We start from the raw sequence: 17,505 nt of genomic DNA, 5'->3' as shown, positions 1-17,505 counted from the left end.
ACGCTCGGTACAAGGTGAGCACATCGCCTTGTACCGAGGGTCTCAGGGAAGCCCGCAGGGAGCCCTCTTCCTGCGTGATGCTTCCCTTTACCGCCGGAACGCTGCGATCATGTTTGATCGCAGTGTGTCGGGCGTTAATGTGCCAGGAGCGGTCCGTGAGATAGTGAGCTGACACCCAGCCGCGATTGGCCACGCTCCCCCCGTAAACACGGCCGATCCACTATGACGTACTATCCCGTCACTGGGAATTAAGTCCCAGGTCACCTCGACATGATAGTGCGTCATATGGGATTAAGGGGTTAAAGCACCTGTTAGTTCAAGGTGCTCACCACACTTTCAGATAAGTTTCTTGAGGGGTGTAGCTTCCAAAATAAGGTCACTTGTGGGGGCTTTCAACTGCTTAGGCACATCAGGGGCTCTGCAAACTCAACATGGTGTCCGCTATCTATTCAGGCCAATTTTGTCCAGAAGTCAGATGTCACGCCTTCCCTTCCAAGACGTGCCATGCTCCCAAACAGTTTTTTTCCCCCCACATATGTGGTATCAGTGTCCTCAATAGAAATTGCACAACAAATTACAGTGGCAAGTAAAAGTTTGGGCAAATTTGGGGAAAGCAAGATGTCACACACACAAAATGCAGGTTGGGGCTCTGTTTAGGTCCAGGGGAATTTTTTACTTGCCTATATAGGTAGGAGTGCAATTAATTAATCTACCTCTTTACCATGCACAGGCACTTTATTTGACATTGTTTAAGTAACATGGTGGGTTTATGGACATGGCAGCCATTTAGGCAATCCTAGCTCAAGCATCACTATATGCATAAACTTGACTGCCAAATGCTCCTGTCTGCCTTCGGTAGATTTAAATAGTACCATGATATTGATTGCACTACGAATTGTGTTGCACCATGACATGTGTGTATTTTCTTTTGGCATCTTTTGATCATGTTTTTAACCATTTATGTGTTTCCCTACCTTTTGTGGTTTCTTCTAAATAAAAAATTTTATGCTTTTGTCACAAAACTGTTTTCGTATTGCATTAAGCATGGTGGTGGAGCAATCATGCTTTGGGGTTGTGTTGCAGCCAATGGCACGGGAAACATTTCATGGGTAAAGGGAAGAATGGATTAAAAAAACTCAACAAATTCTTAATGCAAACAAAACCCCATCTGTAAAAAAGCTGAATTTGAAAAGAGAATGGCTTCTACAAATGGATAATGATCCTAAACACACGTCAACATCCACAATAGATTACCTCAAAAGGCGCAAGCTGAAGGTTTTACAATGGCCCTCACAGTCCCCTGATCTGAACATCATTGAAAATCTGTGTCTAGACCTCAAACTAGCAATGCATACAAGACGACCCAGGAATCTCACAGAACTGGAAGGATTTTCCAAGGAAGAATGTACGAAAATCCCTCAAACAAGAATTGAAAGATCATTGGCTGGCTACAAAAAGTGTTTACAAAAAGTGTTTTTTTTTGCCTAAAAAACTTAACTTTAGGCCTTTTAGAGATCATTTCATCTTCAACTTGCTCAACTGTTCACAATAACAGTAATTTTGACCAGCGGTGCCCAAATTTTTACATGCTGCTGTGTATGATCCAATACATTCTATTGATTACATTTCTCTTGCGGAGACTAAGGTTTCCGCAAGAGAAATTGACATGTTTTCGCATGTTCAGTATTTGTTCAGTATTACCTCAGTATTTGTAAGCCACAACCAGGAGTGGGTGATAAATACAGAAGTGGGGACGTGTTTCTATTATACTTTTCCTCTGATTGTTCCTTTCCTGGTTTTGTCTTACAAATACTGATGTAAAATACTGACCAAATACTGAACGTGTGAACATGGCCTTAAGCTTTGACATAAAGGAAAGAAACAAATGTGTACGATATATGATCCCAATTCACCTTGGACAGGGAGTCAGTTAAATTTTTCAATGGCTGCTTCACGGGATATTTTGCCATGTCCCACTCAAAACGGGCCAGGTAGCTGACCAAGTCAACTGCAAAAACAGAAAAACAAACGTTATAGTGGAATATTTGCTGTTAACTTCATATATGGCTTTAATTCCCTGAAGGTTCTCTATTCTGTCAATTTTCTATACCTTTATGACAATTTTAAAATCCAGAATATCATATAATCCAGCATTTATAAGTACGGTATCTCTTGATTTTGGACTAAAAGAATGTCTATTTTTTTCCACATATAAAATCTGCAGCATTTATAGTATCCGCAAAATATGAGTTTTTCATTGTTGTTTGGTGCAGAATCCATGTAAAAAAAAAAGTGTTTTTTTTTTTTTTAAATCCACATAGTGTCAATTTCTTTTGCAGATTTTTTGGTGCAGATTCTATCTATTCATTTCAAATTATTTGTTGCATTTGTGCAACAAAAAATGCACATAAAAAAACAAAAAATAAATGAAAAAAATATGCACGGATGCAGAAAAGCTGCAGATTTCAGTTTCAAAATCTGTGTATAAACTTCACACGAACTCCTACCTGCCACACCAGACAACTGCAATACCAGACACTGTCTTTGAACAATGGTGGCGCTCTAGTTTTTGAGATCTCAAGAGTGCAGCTCCACATGAATTTCTTTACAAAAATCTTAAATACAACTGATTGCAAACACCTTCTCGAGACGAAAAGGGAATTTAACTTTATTTATTCTGCCTTATAGCCCTCCAAATAAGCTAACCCCCATGACAATATTGCTGTTTCCATGACTAGACTATTACATAGGTCTAGGAGGCACTTTGTCTTGCAGCATGGGCTCTGTGAGGTACCAGGCTGTTACACCCCATGTATCTGTCTCTAACAGCAGTGAGTGGAGCTGAGCTCCCTTCGCTGCTGTTAACACCTAAATGTAAAAAAAAGTACCGTGTTAGTAAAGAGAAAAGTGAAGTTCAAGGGCAGTGGGCTGGAGGCATGAGAAGTACCTATAGTTTGGGTTGTATGGGATCCTGTGGAACTCCCTGTGGACATTCCTGGAATGTGCGGAGCCTTGAGCTAGAGTCAGTGGCTATGGAGAGCGCTGACATTACTTCCATAACGTGGAACATGGACGGGGAAACGAGTGAGAGGGACATGACAGATCCTTTGAGTACTGCGGAGCCTATCAGAAAATCCCTGGGGCTGAAGGTTCGAATAAACAGAGGAATAATTCAGGCTGAAAGAATGGAGAATGTGAATGTGTAATGTGCCAGGAACCATAATAACAGCAATGAAGGTTGTGCCCAATACTGCATAATGTCATCTGCTGAGCTGAGGCTGTTAAGTAAAGTTGGACTGGTTAGGCAGAAGATGGTTTCGTCTGGTTTGTGTGCGGCTGTTCATGGATCCGGAGTCAAGGAGACTGAAGAGGCCTGCGGCCAAACGATGCATGTACTACAGCATACACAGAACACAAGAGAATCGGGACACTGCTTATTTGCAGGGTGTTAGGGTGTGGGAACACAGCAGCCCCTCGCCCAAGACTACCGCCCTGTGCACCTTACAACTAGTAGTCGATATCTTACAGTGTCTATTCGGGGGGTGGCATGCAGTTTCAGATGCCGATCAGCTCCCCTCACTGAGTGCTAATGGGTTGCCTTGGCAGCCAGGGGTCGGTTGAAGGGCCCAATTCCTGCCATGATGGTGCTCCTGTAAAGACCAGCATGTGACTGGTGTTCATAGGAGACTGTGATGGCATCTGAGTGCTGTCTAATTTTTTTCACTGCCCTATATAAACCCTTCATCAAGATCAGACATATGTCTGCGATCGTTCCGCCAAAAAATCACTGGTACGTGAATAAGCCCATTCACTATTATAGGTACGAATAACAGATGGCACTCATACGAGAGACTGCATGAGGCCTAAGCCTGGGTTCAGAAAGCCATATCATGTCCCGTAATGCCTAGGTTTCCTTACCCAAATATACAGTCTCAAATATTCCTATGAGGCCGTTAGTTCGGCTCAGGAGACCCGCGGTCAGTCAAGGCATTGTGACCATATACGGACTATGAAATATGGAATAATTAACGGCGGTCCGGAATGGGTTATTCCACTTTACTACTTGAGGATTTCCTAATACAATATTCAAATATGGCTTTTCTATGCGAGATGACCAGGTTATGAGAAGATTACTGCGATCCTTTGACTTCTGGCACAGAGATGCCTGATTATGATATTTTCTGAACACTATGTCACAAATTACCTGTAACTAATATAAGAGAAGTTCTTGATTGTCTTATCCTATTGTAATGGGCCCCAGACACTTCGCTGCGGGTGGGATAAGGCGCAGGATATGAGCTGTACATGGGGTTGTCTCTTCCCACTGATAGCTGACCCCAACTACTGCTTTTCCATCTCAGGTACTAGAAGTGCGGAAACTGATATGGCCTGAAAAGAGCACGAACTCAGCAACATTTCCATTCCACTAGAAGGAAGGTATCCTGCAGGTAAATTCCATCAGTCTCTCAGGAAACTAAACTACAACTCCCATCATACGTCATAAATAATCCAATTGCCCTGCAAACCTTCTTCTATGTGCCGTAATCTCTAGCGCCTCTTCTGAGTAGTAGACCTGGTGTCATATCATTGTTGTGTAAGAAGATGGAAGTGTTGCCTACATTCCCCCTTGAAGACACATGTATTGTTATAATGCATTTGAATGTGTTGATATTTAGCTGGGACCTTCTCCTAACCACAACTCCAGGGAAGTGAACCGAGAGCGGAGCGAGAGCGGTGGACCGTGCCCCAACCCTGACTAACAGCAAGTTCTGCAGTGCATCAGTACATAGCCGGTTGTCAGTCAGTGGCGCGGAGCGGTTACAGCCGCTGCTCTCAGGGCTGTGAGCGGTGACTGTAGTTCCTCTTGCCACGCCTGCATGCCCGAAAGCCGTCAGCTTCCGAAGTAAATAAAGTTCATTTTCTCTTGGGTTCTGTAATTTCAGTACTCCGACTGGGCAACTTTATAATGCTACTAACCTACAGATTAACCCTATATCTTCAGGTTCATATCATTTTTGGACCTGACAGGTTCCCTTTAACTGCTTTCAGGCTTTGAAAACCTGACTGGTTGAAAACACAAAAACTGAACATATGAGCTGCAAGTCGCTTTGACATTGAAGTGCAATTCTTTTTGGCGTTTGTTTAGCGCCTTTTTTTTTTTAAATAAGCAGAATCGGATTAAAAAAAGACATTGCGTGCACATATCTTAACTAAAATCAGCGTACTGTACTTAAACTAGGATGTCACCATGCTGGATACTAGTATACAGCATTCATGTGCACAGTGAGATAGCGTGAGTCCACCATAGACAGTAAGCCCCATGCGTTTCTCAAAGAGGCAAGAGGCGACCATGCATCCAGTTGTGACTGCAATCCATTACTGCTAAATCACTGAGGATAATGTGGCACTAAGCAAAGCAAAAATGGCATCCATGAAGAATTTCTACATGTTTTCAAGGATTTTATGCAAATGTAACTAATCCAGTTTCTTAAAAAAAGGAGGCCTACTGTGTGCTGATACATAACCAGTGAAGCTGGTGGATATGGAGACATCACTGTTTGGTCACTACAGTTAGGGCTTGTTCACATGCAGCATTTTTAGTTTTTTGTTGTTTTTTTTCCTTGTGCAATCTTCCTTCAGAAACAAAAAATTGCTTCAAAAACGCACCATGTGAACATATCCTTACGGTATATAAAATGAAAGCCAAGCCTCTTCCAGATGCCATTTCTATATCCACGATTAGATAGGACTCAACTAGTGGAGTCAGAAGAACCTGGGGAACCTGGAGAATGGAGGTGAACGGTCAGTTTTTGCATAGCTGTAACAGAAGAATGGAAAGAACTCATAACTCTGCAGGGATGTTATCTGAGCCATACGGATATGGTGACCAGGCTACGAGGCCATTATGTGACACATCCATCGTAACCTGATCACTGTACCCCTACAACTAGAGCCGGTGTCTCTGGAGCACGGAGACCTGGACAATCCATGCTGAAATAAAACCCACGGCACACGGGCAGTTTACATACTGTGTATGTGTTTCACTTTCTTCTTCTTGCCTGAAAAAAATCAACTGTGAGAATCGATTTGCAGGACCCTGTTTAGCGGCCATATAATTAATCTGTGGCCTTGGCATGGGAACCCTGAGAATCGCCTCCTATTTCCCGACATCCGCGGCTCTTCTTTTGAAAAGACAATGATGTTGTGCCCGGCTGGTCAATCAAAAGAAGAGCCGCGGATGCAGATTAGTAGGAGGAGGTTCTCACATCTAACGGTGGTCGTTATTCAATGATGTACCGTAATTACATCACCTCAATGCTTATATCTCATAATCAATCATTCCTTCTCTGACCCACTGTCTTCCTTTTTCATTATAACCTATTCACATTCACGATTATAGAACTTCTTTTGACCTGCCCCTATCTCCTAGAGAACTCTTCCCTGTTCTACTAAACTATCCATCAAAATCAATATGTTTGTCTTTCCTCTGAAGTGCTGATATCTTTATGTCTTCTATCCTTTTCCATGCATTAATTTAGGACTTCTCAAGAGTAGCCCCTGTCCCAATGAGCATTCTTCCTTATCCTACTAGACTATCCCTCAAAACCTAACCATCATCTCAATTCCAGTGCCTTATACTTAGCAAACTCTCATAATCTCTTCCATAAATTTGGAATCCAGAATACTTCCTCATCTTAACAGCATACACATTAGACTGTAGTCAGGAATATTGGTGAGATCATCCGACAGTCTTAATGTGTATAGGGGCTTCCTGACTCTCCCCCGTTAAATGATGTTGGGGTAGATGAGGATCTGGCCAGTTGGATTTCAAATGATCCATTTGTTCTCGGGAAGATAAGCTGCCGCCAGGGGAGTCTAGCACTGGCTCTCTCGTGCAGAGCACAAGAGTGATACGGTGTACGGCGGAGTTAGGTGAGATAGGTGTTGGTCAAATGATTGTTTTGCTGACAACTATCTATTGTGTATTATGCCGTAAGGGCACAATCGGACGAATGTATTATTTTCACGAGAATCGCACAGTAATCCTTGTACTGGCCATCGGCTCTTCTGACCTGAGCGTGATAGTATGTATTTCTATGCAACTGTCACAGGCTGTCACTGGCTCAGGTCAGGAGAGAAGGAAGCCAGTCTGAAGATTGCGATGCGATCTTCGTGCGAGTAATGAGACCGCCTGACTGCACCCTATGGCCCCCACACACATCAGACTAATGTCAACCTAGTCCGCCTATATTGACAGGTTCAGCCGACACTTTAATGAGTATGTGGTCGTAGAAGGACTAATTGTCAGCGGGGATGTTAATTGGGCCTTTTCCGATTTCGGACTGCCGACAGCATTGTTCTCCTGGAGATAAGCCAGCCTTTACAAGGAGGACACAGGAGCACTTGGCAGAATGAGCGCTCTTGAGTATGGGAGTGTCAGCTGTGATGACTGTCAGTCGAACGATCGGCCAAACCACAATTCGGCCAACAGCCATCTATTGTGTATGGTTGGCTTTAGTCTTTAATACCTACCCATAGCCAGTCACTTAACATTACCTATAAAGGAAAATATCTGCATAGCATGGTATAAACTGGAAAATGATACACATTTTTATTTTCTGTTCTAATTATTTGTTTTCTTACAGAATTACACCAAATCCATAAGAAAAAGATTCCATCTGCCTGTGCAATAAAATCTAGGTCAGAAACGGAGATGTCACTGTAGTCAAAGGGAGGATAGACATAAGCATTAGGCATGGACATATCAAGGGAAAAATTTGGCAATGGCATTTATGGGCGGATAACCTAGGACCTGCCATGATGGTAGGTTGCATGTCTGAAGTTCATACCACAGTCTTTACACCTGAAGCTACAATGTGGATATGCAAGTTCTCACCTCCATTTGCCAGTAGGTTTTCTTGGGCTTTCTCTGCAGAGTCAACCATGATTTCTCCAATATACTGAGCAATTTTCTTAATTACACTGAGGAGGAGAAAAGACAGCATGATTACCAAGAGAAGAGGTTCATGTATCATCACATTATAACCTGCACAAGACCAAGCCAGCACCTGGCGATCTGCATCAGTCATGTATCATATATGGTTACTATATCAGTGGTGACATCCACTAAGGACTATTACTGTGCCCAAAGGGATTTTCCGACTTCTGCTTCAATCTCCATCAAGAGGTGCAAAATCCAAAGACTATGTTTCGATATAGCGAAAAAGCAATACATTTTTAGCTGTGTGAGTTTTTTCGGGCAAAAATCTGCTGCAAAAAAAGCCTGTGCGCACTGTCCAATAAAAGAAGCTGCATAACCCATTGGTTTTTTTCCGGTTGTATACTTTTTTCCCATCTGTTGCAAAAATGTATTTGACTGAAAATTGGTTCCAGTTGTTTTAATAAGGTTGTTTCAGATGAATAAGCCATTTGCAGAACTTTAAGCAACTAAATCTGCAACACATATGCAGCATGTGAACAGACATTTGTGTGGAGCCAGAAAAGGGCATGCAAAGTCACAATTATGGGGTATTTTTTTAAAGAAAAGGAACCTGAGGAAATTAAATTTACTCCACCCGGCAGCCTCAGACTTTCAGTCATAGAAGTATGACTTTCGTCACTGCTCAATACATAGTGAGCGGCGGCTCAAACCACACCCCGGCACTGACTGACAGCCGATTCTGTAATGATGATCTGCTGAGCTGCCTGTCAGTAAGTGCTAGGACATGGTTACAGAGCGGTGACTGAAACTACACCGATGCGCCCCTATGACTGAAAGCATGAAGCTGGCAGTGGGGCTTTTAGTGCGGTGGCCATGGCCACACGGTTTCAGAACTCTATTAACCTACAGATTAATCCCATATCAAAAATAAGATCGACCAAACAAGCCAAGTTTTTACTGAACAACCACCTCAACCCCTAATTATAACAGACCACTTCCTCTCCCTCATAATCTTGCTCACCTACATCACTAAAAGAGTTCTGATCTCCTCTCCACATTCCATTTCACCATTTGTGCACTTGACCCTATGCCTTCCCACCTCCTCTCCAACCTCACCACCACGCTTATTCCAGCCCTAATCCATTTCTTCAGTCATTAACGTCTGGTACCTCCTCTTCTGCTTTCAAACATGCTACAATCACACCTATGCAGAAGAAACTATGCCTCGATCCAACTTCTATGTCCAGCTATTGTCCCATACCGCTGCTCCCGTTCGCTAGCAAACTCCTCGAACAGCATGTCCATTCTGAACTTTCCTCCCACTTCTCATCTAACTCACTCTTTGACAATCTACAGTCCGGCTTCTGTCCCCACCACTCCACCAAAACTGCCCTGACCAGAATTACTAATGACTTACTTACTCTCTCCTCCATACTTGTACATTCCTCACCCAATTACCTCCAAGAATTCTCCTAAGTATCTTCCATCCTCTGGACTTCTATGTCGTGTTATTCGCCACATTCGGAACTTTCAAATGGTGCTTGAAAACCCATCTCTTCGAGAACGCTTCGGAGCCCCTGCCACCTCACTGCCACTAAACCTACCGCAACCCCCTATCCTACGGTCTCCTACCCCATTATCCTGTAGACTGTAGGCCCACATGGACAGGGCCATCTGCCCTCTGTTCCAGTCTGTCATTGTTAGTTTGTTAATATAATAGACTGAAAATATAAAATATAGACTGAAAATGCAAAGCAAAATTCTTGAACTGGGTGTGCAATTTCAAAAAATTTGTAGTGGAAAATGTCAACGAATACAAGACAAAAAAAAAACGCAATAAAAAAACCAAACAAATCATGATACGGCCCCTTTAAATATGGATGTAGGGTGTAGAATTAAATTACAGGTTTAAAGTGACAGTACGCTGCAAAACCTCCTTCACTGTTCAAAAGTGACATGGAAAAACACTCAGAGCCATAGACTAGCCACAGTAAATAAATAATGGTAGGAGATGAGACGGCACACTGAAAATATCTCCCTTCTCTCTTGTACCGGACAGAGACAGCGCTGACAGGTTCAGACTGCTTGGTTACGCCGGAGCTGTATATCCCATAACACTACAGGGCTGCAGACGGCAGGAGTAGCTGCAGTCCTAATACAGAAATCCAGCTCATATATACCTGGACGTGATGGGCCTGTCTGCAAATGTAATAATAATAATAATCTTTATTTATATTGCGCCAACATATTCCGCAGCGCTTTAGAGTTTAACAGTTTCAAATACAACAGTCATAGGTAACAACGTTAACAATACAGTAATAAAGCAAAATAAGACAAAATAAGACGACCCTGCTCGTGAGAGCTTACAATCCACAATGAGGTGGGGGGATACAAAGCACAGGTGTGTATTTACAATGGTGTATTTACAATGATGGTCCAGCCATCTTCAGGGGGTGGGGGGTAGATGGAGATAGTGGATGGGCTACACACACACAAACATAAAATGACTTTGATTAGGGAACGTGATAGGCCACTCCGAACAAATGTGTTTTGAGCGAGCAGCTAAAACTATGCAAGTTGTGGATGGTCCTAATGTCTTGGGGTAGAGCATTCCAGAGGATTGGCGCAGCACGGGAGAAGTCTTGGAGTCGGGAGTGGGAGGTACGGATTAGTGCAGAGGTTAGTCGAAAGTCATTTGCAGAGCGCAGAGGTCGGTTAGGCCGATAGACAGAAATGAGGGAGGAGATGTATGGGGGTGCCGCACTGTGAAGAGCTTTGTGGGTGAGAACAAGTACTTTGAATTGTATCCTGTAATGAATGGGCAGCCAGTGTAATGACTGGCGAAGAGCAGACACATCCGAGTAATGATTAGCCAGATGGACGACCCTGGCTGCTGCATTAAGGATAGACTGGAGAGGGGAAAGTCGTGTGAGAGGGAGGCCAATTAATAGAGAGTTGCAGTAGTCCAGGCGGGAGTGGATTAGGGCGACAGTGAGAGTTTTTGTTGTCTCCATGGTGAGAAAAGGGCGGATTCTAGAGATGTTCTTTAGGTGTAAGCGGCACGAGCGGGCAAGACATTGTATGTGGGAGGTGAAGGAGAGATCGGATTCAAACATAACACCCAGACAGCGTGCCTGCTGCCTAGGCGTTATTATGGTGCCACCCACGGAGAGGGAAATGTCAGATTTAGGGAGGCTAGTAGAAGGCGGGAGCAGAAGAAGTTCAGTTTTGGAGAGGTTGAGTTTCAGGTAGAGAGCGGACATGATGTTGGAGACTGCAGACAGATAGTCAGTGGCGTTCTGTAGTACAGCGGGGGTAAGGTCAGGGGATGACGTGTATAGTTGTGTGTCATCAGCATAAAGATGGTACTGAAAGCCAAATCTGCTGATGGTCTGTCCAATTGGGGCTGTGTAGAGGGAGAAGAGAAAGAGGCAAAGGACTGAGCCCTGAGGTACCCCAACAGTGAGAGGAAGAGGAGATGAAGTGGAGCCGGAGAACATAGCACTGAAGGAGCGGTCAGAAAGATAGGAAGAGAACCAGGAGAGAGCAGTGTTCTTAAATGTACACTGACCATGGCTATGCCTTCTGCTAACAATGATCCTATAGGAGTATGTTCACACATGTATTTTACATGAATTTCGGAACAGCTTTTGCTCCGAAATCCACCTTAAAAATCCTACTTCAAATAATGTATCAATAAGTTTCCTATTGTTTTCAACAGGAAAATTTGCCTCTAGTGCACATTGTTCTGGGGGGGGGGGGGGGGTTCAGTTTGGATAAAAGCTACAAATGGCTATGTGCACACAGAGTTTTCTGAGGAGTTTTTGGAGCAGAAACCATGCGGAAATTGAGCATCAACTCTCCAAATCTTCTTCCAAATTTCAAAACTCCTCAAAAACTTGTATGTTTTGCCCAGTTTGGCTATGTTCACATGCAGCGTTTTTGGTGCATTTTTTAATGCAAAGTAAAAGCTGCTATTTACAGTACCCACCATAGCAATGAGATCTAAAGAAGCCCTCATCCCATCAAAGTTTTTATCCTCTTAATATATTGAAATCATCATATTATATAGCACTGTTACACGCCCACCAGGGCCGTGGAGTACTCAGAACCGGGTCAGACAGTTCTTTGGGGAAGCCACGGGGCCGTGACCCGACTCCGTGGCCCTGGCTGTGCCATAAAATGGAGAATATCTAAATGGGATTTAACGTGACGCCACCTGTGGTGTTCGGCAAAGGATGGCCGACACTGCTAAAGGAGACCTCTGGGGCTGATGGTGACACAGCTGAGATGGTTCTGCTCCCCACAGGTGGAGCGGGGCCCCAGTCTATGTCAGGCTTCGTGTACCTTATGGTGCAGGACTCAGGGCGCAAGAGATCACTGAATGACACAAGGGCTGTAGTTTTCTTTTCCTTTACTTGATGGTTGATAGTACAGACCGGGGTACTGGTAACAGATCGTAATCACAGCTCCACTCCCCAGGTTCTGCTCTACTTCTCTCCAACTGACACCTGGTAAGGGGATCCCTCCTTGCTTCCAGGCATGACATTACTCCCTGTGAGGGAGGCAATGCCACTGTGGTATCCGTACTCCTGGGGTGCCACAACTGTGTATCTACAATTGTTCATTTTGCCTTTCTACCGAGCTAATTCTTCTCTTTTCCATTCGGTGTGTGACATCTTGTGATTAATAACTGACTAACTGAATCCTTCTAAGCTCTATGTAGAAACAGGAAGTCTATTTTCCGTGCATGAGTCATCATTAGAACTATAATTCTACATTCCTGCAAGGAAACTAGCATGGGGAAGGAGTAGAGCAGCTGAGTCAGTATTTTAAGAGGGGGTGGAACTGTGCTGCCAGAGACTTTGCAGTGAGGTAAAATTGCCATGTTTTTTCGCTGCGAAAACGTATACACAACACAACCCATGTTACAAATAATTTAAAAAAATTAAAAATCGTGATATTCTTATCTTCCGGCATCCCCCGCAGCCTTCCCGATGCTCGAAATGCTCCCGGCAGCTCCCGTTCCCAGTGATGAATTGCGAGACAATGACCTGTGATGATGTAGCGGTCTCGCGAGACCGCTACATCATCAGGTTATTGTCGCAAGGCATCACTGGGAACGGGAGCAGCCGGGAGCATCACGAGGAGCAGGAAGGCTGTGGGGGTCGCGGGAAGGCTGTGGGGGACACCAGAAGGTAAGAATATCACGATTTTTTATTTTTTTTTATTATTTATTATTATTTTTTTTAAATTATTATATCTTTTTACTATTGATGCTGCATAGGCAACATCAATAGTAAAAAGAGAGTGAGAGAGAATTTCCCTGACTGGAAATGCTTCAGGCATGCTCAGTTTCAAAAGACGGCATCCATCGCTGGATTCCTGCTTTTGACGGTCAGTGACGCATCCTGCGCCCATAGGCTTCCATTATAGCCAACGACGGGCAGCGCAGGATCCATCGCTGGCCGATTTTCCGACGTACACAAAAAACGTTCCTCTGTGTGTTGTCCTTGCCCGACGGACAGCAATTTTACGACAGATCCAGTGCACAATAGATGAAACGTGTGGCCATCCGTCACAATCAGTCGCTAATACAAGTCTATGAGAGAAAAATTGATGCAGCAGAAACATTTGCTGGATCCGTTTTTTTCACAAAACGACGGATTTTGACGGAAACAAAAAGACGGAAGTGTGAAAGACGCCTAATGCGGCTGATGTGATTTATCTGGACTTTACAAAGGCATTTGATACTGTATTACATAACAGCCTTATACTGAAGCTACAGAAGCAAGGACTGAGGGAAACTATATGCAGATGGGTAAGGAATTGGTTAAATGACAGGAAAGAAAGAGTTGTCATAAATGGTATATAGTCAGCAGTGGGGACTGCAGGGATCCGTACTGGAAGTGTTGGGGACTGCAGGGATCTTTACTGGAAGCAGTGGGGACCACAGGGATCTGTGCAGGAAGCAGTGGGGACTGCAGGGATCTGTACTGGAAGCAGTGGGGGCCACAGGGATTTGTACTGGAAGCAGTGGGGACCACAGGGATCTGTACTGGAAGCAGCGGGGACCGCAGGGATCTGTGCAGGAAGCAGTGGGGACTGCAGGGATCTGTACTGGAAGCAGTGGGGACCACAGGGATTTGTACTGGAAGCAGTGGGGGCAACAGGGATTTGTACTGGAAGCAGTGGGGACCACAGGGATCTGTACTGGAAGCAGCGGGGACCGCAGGGATCTGTGCAGGAAGCAGTGGGGACTGCAGGGATCTGTACTGGAAGCAGTGGGGACCACAGGGATTTGTACTGGAAGCAGTGGGGACCACAGGGATCTGTACTGGAAGCAGCGGGGACCGCAGGGATCTGTGCAGGAAGCAGTGGGGACTGCAGGGATCTGTACTGGAAGCAGTGGGGACCACAGGGATCTGTACTGGAAGCAGTGGGGGCAACAGGGATTTGTACTGGAAGCAGTGCGGGCAACAGGGATTTGTACTGGAAGCAGTGGGGACCACAGGGATCTGTACTGGAAGCAGCGGGGACCGCAGGGATCTGTGCAGGAAGCAGTGGGGACTGCAGGGATCTGTACTGGAAGCAGTGGGGACCACAGGGATTTGTACTGGAAGCAGTGGGGACCGCAGGGATCTGTACTGGAAGCAGTGGGGACCGCAGGGATCTGTACTGGAAGCAGTGGGGACCGCAGGGATCTGTACTGGAAGCAGTGGGGGACTACAGAACAGGAGAAGGACTTGGGGATTCTGGCTACAAGTAAGCTGAGCAGCAGTACTCAATGTCATGCAGCAGCCACAAAAGCAAACAAGATTTTAGGATGTATAAAAGGAGAGAGAAAATCCTGGGATCCCAACATATTGTTACCCCTTTATAAATCACTTGTGAGGCCGCATCTAGAATATGGGATCCAGTTTTGGGCTCCACATTTTAAAAAGAATATTCAGAAGTTACAGTCAGATCAAAGGCGGTAACTAGATTATTACCAGCCATGGAAGGCCTCTCATATAATGGGAGGTTGGAAAAGTTGGGCTTGTTTATCTTGGAAAAAAAGACGCCTCAGATGAGATCTCATTTATAACAAGACATCAAATCCAAAACCCATCACAGAAAAAAGGCCATACTTTCCAATACCTGGTCACAATACTAATGTACTTCAGGATGAAGCAGACCCCCAGCATTTAGCATTAGCTAAAATGGATTGCAAAGCTTTCCTCTTACTTTAGTCTTCATGTCATCTATATTTGATAATTGCACCACCAAGTGAGCGTAGTGACCTCCTTTGTGGAAGTTTTCAAATACTCTACCAGGGAACTCTGACTTGTTGTAGGGTCCCCATTCGAGTACGGCTGACGAAAAGCCAACACAAGCACGCAGAGTGTACATAGAAATCATGGGACACAATAGCTGAAGTTCTAATTGCCCTCCCTCAACAAAAGAGAAGTAAAACAGAAGAGCACATCTCAAAACTTTGCAGCCTTCACCAAATAATTTTACTTCTAATGAGGCCCTAGATTCCCCTTTTTTCTCTTTTTTTGCTGTTCCAATACACACAAAGGAAATAAACATGTGTATAACAAAAAGTGTAATTGCAATAAGTTTCTGGGAGAAATACCTTATTTTCTGGAACAATTTCATGGATGCCAACATTTTTGGCCATGGCTAAATATATATTTTATTTTTCTTTACTGTTTATAAAAACTGCCTCCAGTCCCAATATTTTGAGAATCATACCTTTTTTATTGTTTTGGGGGAATTCAATAGAACAACACATAGTAACCAAGCCGGCAATACATTGCAATCAGGCTTATGAACCGTAGACTATGTTTATAGGATGGCTAGCTTCAAATAGGAGCAAAATAAAACATTTTTTTGGGTTGTGCTCAAATCCCTGAAGTAGAAATGGCCATATGACGCACAGACCAGTGCGAAACGGCTGTAGCCTTGGTGCCTCGTGCACTTTCCCCATGTGTTTTTGCATTATTGCTTGAAGATTGTACAACTTTTCGTTTTACTGATGAGCGCTATCCCTGTCCTCCAGCTTTGGACTGTGCTTTAGGCCTCATTCATACGTCCCTGTTTAACCACCTACATAAATACTTGGAGTTTTTGGATCAGTTTGTCAGGGTTTGTCCATTTTTACAATCAGTCATCAGTGTTTTTTTATGAATAGATAAATAAATTACAAAGCTTCTCCTATTCTTTGCAATCTTAAATACGGTCAACACACAGACTTTACATTGATGACATCCATGTGATGTGTTTTTCATAGACCCATAGACTTGCATTGGCCCTTTTCATCTGCGATACCGAAAAAAAAAATGTTAGTGTGAACAGCACCATAGATTATAATGGATACATGTTCTGTCTGTGAAAACAAATGAGGCCTTATCGGAAGTGGTGTGCCCAAAAAACAGCAATTCTGCCATTGATTCTATTTCTCTTTCTCAATGTTTACCCCATTGGGTAAATATTATTATATTTTATTAGTTTGGACAATTACACACATGGAAATTCCAAATATGTTAATTACCGTATACACTCGAGCCGACCCGAGTATAAGCCGAGACCCCTAATTTTACCACAAAAAACTGGGAAAACTTAATGACTCGAGTATAAGCCTAGGGTGGGAAATGCAGCAGCTACCGGTAAATTTAAAAAATAAAAATAGATACTAATAAAAGTAATATTAATTGAGACATCAGTAGGTTAAGTGTTTTTGAATATCCATATTGAATCAGGAGCCCCATATAATGCTCCATACAGTTTATGATGGGCCCCATAAGATGCTCCATATTAAAATATGCCCCATACAGGGCTGCACAAAGGTTAATAATGGCCCTATAAGATGCTCCATAGAAACATTTGCCCCATACAATGCTGTATAAAGGTTGATGGCCCCATAAAATGCTCCATAGATTATGCCCCATAAAATGCTCCATAGATTATGCCCCATAAAATGCTCCATAGATTATGCCCCATACGATGCTCCATAGATTATGCCCCATAAGATGCTCCATAGATTATGCTCCATAACATGCTCCATAAATTATGCCCCATAAAATGCACTATAGATTATGCCCCATAAAATGCTCCATAGATTATGCCCCATAAGATGCTCCATAGATTATGCCCCATGTGCTGCGATTAAAATAAAAAAATCACATACTCACCTCTCGTCTCTCAGGCCCCCGGCACTTGTGATATTCACCTTCCCCGTTCCACCGCTGGGCGCCGTTCTGTCTTCCGGCTCTCTGACTGTTCAGGCAGACGTCGCGCACCCCAACTACGTCATTACGCCCTCTGACCCGAACAGTCACAGGCAGAGGACGCGGAAGACGGAGCGGCGCCCGGAAGGTGACTATGGCGCAATGCTGACCCTCCCCGTTATGCTCACCTGCTCCCGATGCGGTCCCTGGCAGCTGCTCACTCTCAGATGTAGCCGGCAGCTTCTCCCTATGTTCAGCAGTCACATACCGCTCATTAAAGTAATGAATATGCGTCCATATTCATTACTTTAATGAGCGGTACCACGTGTCCGATGAACACAGGAACAA

The 17,505-nt window shown here is 43.9% G+C and overlaps 1 protein-coding gene across 1 annotated transcript in view; it reads right to left on the bottom strand.

Moving 5' to 3' along the window:
* ATP6V1C2 (ATPase H+ transporting V1 subunit C2) overlaps nucleotides 1–17,505 on the bottom strand; it is a 56,491-nt gene that overhangs the window by 19,715 nt on the left and 19,271 nt on the right. Inside the window, exons 4-5 of the mRNA XM_077291430.1 lie at nucleotides 7,898–7,983; nucleotides 1,914–2,008 (exon numbers count right to left, since the gene is read on the bottom strand). Coding sequence (XP_077147545.1) covers nucleotides 1,914–2,008; nucleotides 7,898–7,983 — 181 coding nt within the window. The remainder of the gene's footprint in view (nucleotides 1–1,913; nucleotides 2,009–7,897; nucleotides 7,984–17,505) is intronic.

The sequence above is a fragment of the Ranitomeya variabilis genome, chromosome 2 (genome assembly GCF_051348905.1).
Source record: "Ranitomeya variabilis isolate aRanVar5 chromosome 2, aRanVar5.hap1, whole genome shotgun sequence".
In the NCBI taxonomy this organism is placed as follows: domain Eukaryota; kingdom Metazoa; phylum Chordata; class Amphibia; order Anura; family Dendrobatidae; genus Ranitomeya; species Ranitomeya variabilis.
The sequence above is the reverse complement of the archived record's forward strand: the minus strand, read 5'-3'. Positions and strand labels throughout refer to the sequence as shown.